The 2,500-nt window shown below is 44.0% G+C and overlaps 1 protein-coding gene across 1 annotated transcript in view; it reads left to right on the top strand.

Annotated features, from left to right (window-relative positions):
- Nucleotides 1–2,500, top strand: part of LOC125034636 — a 13,191-nt gene that overhangs the window by 169 nt on the left and 10,522 nt on the right. Inside the window, exons 1-4 of the mRNA XM_047626537.1 lie at nucleotides 1–1,108; nucleotides 1,158–1,276; nucleotides 1,682–1,927; nucleotides 2,258–2,343. The exon at nucleotides 1–1,108 is cut by the window's left edge and continues 169 nt beyond it. Coding sequence (XP_047482493.1) covers nucleotides 1–1,108; nucleotides 1,158–1,276; nucleotides 1,682–1,927; nucleotides 2,258–2,343 — 1,559 coding nt within the window. The remainder of the gene's footprint in view (nucleotides 1,109–1,157; nucleotides 1,277–1,681; nucleotides 1,928–2,257; nucleotides 2,344–2,500) is intronic.

A 2,500-nucleotide genomic window follows, 5' to 3' on the forward strand; every position in this document is an offset into this window, starting at 1 on the left:
GTAAGCCAAAAGATGAGAGAAGGGAGCATGGTGTCGGCTTTGCTGTGAAGAATAGTCTGTTGAAAATGATTGAACCTCCAACAAACGGCTCTGAACGTATTCTCACAATGAGACTCAACACCACCACTTGCCCTGTGACACTCATCAGTGTCTACGCGCCAACTCTCATGGCCTCCTCTGACACAAAAGATGAGTTTTATGAAAATCTCTGTGCCACCCTTCTGAAAGTTCCTCCAAAAGACCAAGTTATTTTACTTGGCGATTTCAATGCCCGTGTTGGTAGTGACTACGAGGCTTGGCCTTCTTGTTTAGGCAAACTCAATGTTGGCAAAGTTAATGAAAATGGTCAGAGACTTCTTGAATTTTGCACGCGTCTCAATCTTTGCATTGCTAACTCATTCTTTCAGACTAAACCTCAGAATAAAGTTGCTTGGAGACATCCACGCAGCAAGCATTGGCATCAGCTTGATCTTGTGCTTGTTCGTAGATCAAACCTCAATTCCATCAAAGTTGTTCGTTCTTATCACAGTGCTGACTGTGATACTGATCATTTGCTTGTTTGTTGCAAAGTTAAGCTCTCTCCAAAAAAGATGTTCTTTTCTAAGGCTAAGGGAAAGCCTCGTCTGAACACTGCAAACATGCAGGATCCTGTGCTTGTGTCACAATTTACAAACCTTTTTGAAAAGGAATATTCAATCATAGAGTCAGATCCAGCTGAAAAGCGATGGCAGTCTTTGAAATCTGCAATGCACAGCTGTGCACTTGCAACCTTTGGTAGAAATAAAACCAAGTCTTCTGACTGGTTTGAGACAAAGTCTAAGATACTTAATCCTGTTATTGTGAAAAAGAGGCAAATGCAGTGCGTGTACAACAAGCACCCCAGTAGAGAAAATCTGTACAAGCTCCGGCAAGCCAGAAATGAGGCCAAGCAGATGGTCAGGCGTTGCGCCAATGACTACTGGATGGAGCTGAGTCAGCGCATTGAAAATGCCTCTGCTACAGGCAATATCAGAGCCATGTATGAGGGCATTACGACTGCAACAGGGCCTACTCAGATCAAATCTGCCCTCTTGAAATCCTCCTCCTGGAGAACTTATTGTGGACAAGGGTAAGCAGTTGGATCGCTGGAAAGAGCATTATTCTGTCCTATACTCTAGGCAGAGCACTGTTTCTGAGTCCGCACTTGCTGCGATGGAGCAACTTAGCGTTTTACATGAGCTTGATGAGATGCCTACAATCTCTGAGCTGAGTAAAGCTATTGACCAGCTTGCCCCTGGTAAAGCTCCAGGAAGTGATGAGATACCTCCTGATTTAATCAAACAGTGTCAAACAGTCCTCCTTAAACCTATTTATGATCTTCTTTGTTGTTGCTGGGCAGAAGGTGAAGTGCCACAGGACATGAGAGATACTAAGATAGTTACTCTCTACAAGAATAAAGGTGAACGGAGTGACTGCAACAATTACAGGGGCATATCTCTCCTTAGTATAGTGGGCAAGGTATATGCAAGAGTTCTTCTTGTCAGGTTACAAAAGCTTGCTGAGCGTGTCTATCCTGAATCTCAGTGTGGTTTCAGGGCAGGCCGATCAACTATTGACATGATCTTTGCATTGAGACAGCTTCAGGAGAAATGCAGGGAGCAAAATATGCCATTATTTCTTGCTTTTGTCGATCTGACTAAAGCGTTTGACACAGTTATTCGTGAGGGACTGTACTTGGCGCTTTCTAAAATTGGCTGCCCTCCAAAGCTCCTTTGTCTAGTTAGATCCTTCCACCAGAACATGAAAGGGACAGTGCAGTTTGATGGAAATTTGTCTGAGCCTTTTGACATATGCAACGGCGTGAAGCAAGGTTGCGTCCTAGCCCCAACCCTCTTTGGGATCTTTTTCTCAATGCTCCTTAAACACGCTTTTGGTGATGTGAAAGAGGGTATCTTCCTTAGGACTCGGTCCGATGGGCGGCTTTTCAACCTTGCTAGACTCAGAGCAAAAACCAAAGTAAGAGAGGCTATGATCAGAGACATGCTATTTGCTGATGATGCTGGCATTGCCACTCACACAAAAGAGGAGCTCCAACTTTTGATGGACCGCCTCTCCATAGCTTGTAAAGAATTTGGCCTGATCATTAGCCTCCCAAAGACCAAAATTCTGTCTCAGGGCTCATCCATTAAGCCTTCAATCCAAATTGACAACTATGAGCTAGTTGTCGTTGAGGATTTTACGTACCTAGGCTCTAGCATCTCTGAATCTCTTTCATTAGACTCAGAGATTAACAAGAGGATAGGCAAAGCTGAAGGTACCCTGTCAAAGCTAACTGACAGAGTGTGGGAGAACTCCACATTGAAAGTCAGCACAAAAATGTCAGTCTACAGTGCATGTATATTAAGCACTTTACTCTATGGCAGCGAGACTTGGACACCCTATGCTAGACAAGAAGAGCGTCTTCAGATATTCAATCTGAGAAACCTGCGTTTCATCCTTGGCATCAAGTGGGAAGAAAGGA

This window comes from Penaeus chinensis, chromosome 18 (assembly GCF_019202785.1).
Source record: "Penaeus chinensis breed Huanghai No. 1 chromosome 18, ASM1920278v2, whole genome shotgun sequence".
Taxonomy (NCBI): Eukaryota; Metazoa; Arthropoda; class Malacostraca; order Decapoda; family Penaeidae; genus Penaeus; species Penaeus chinensis.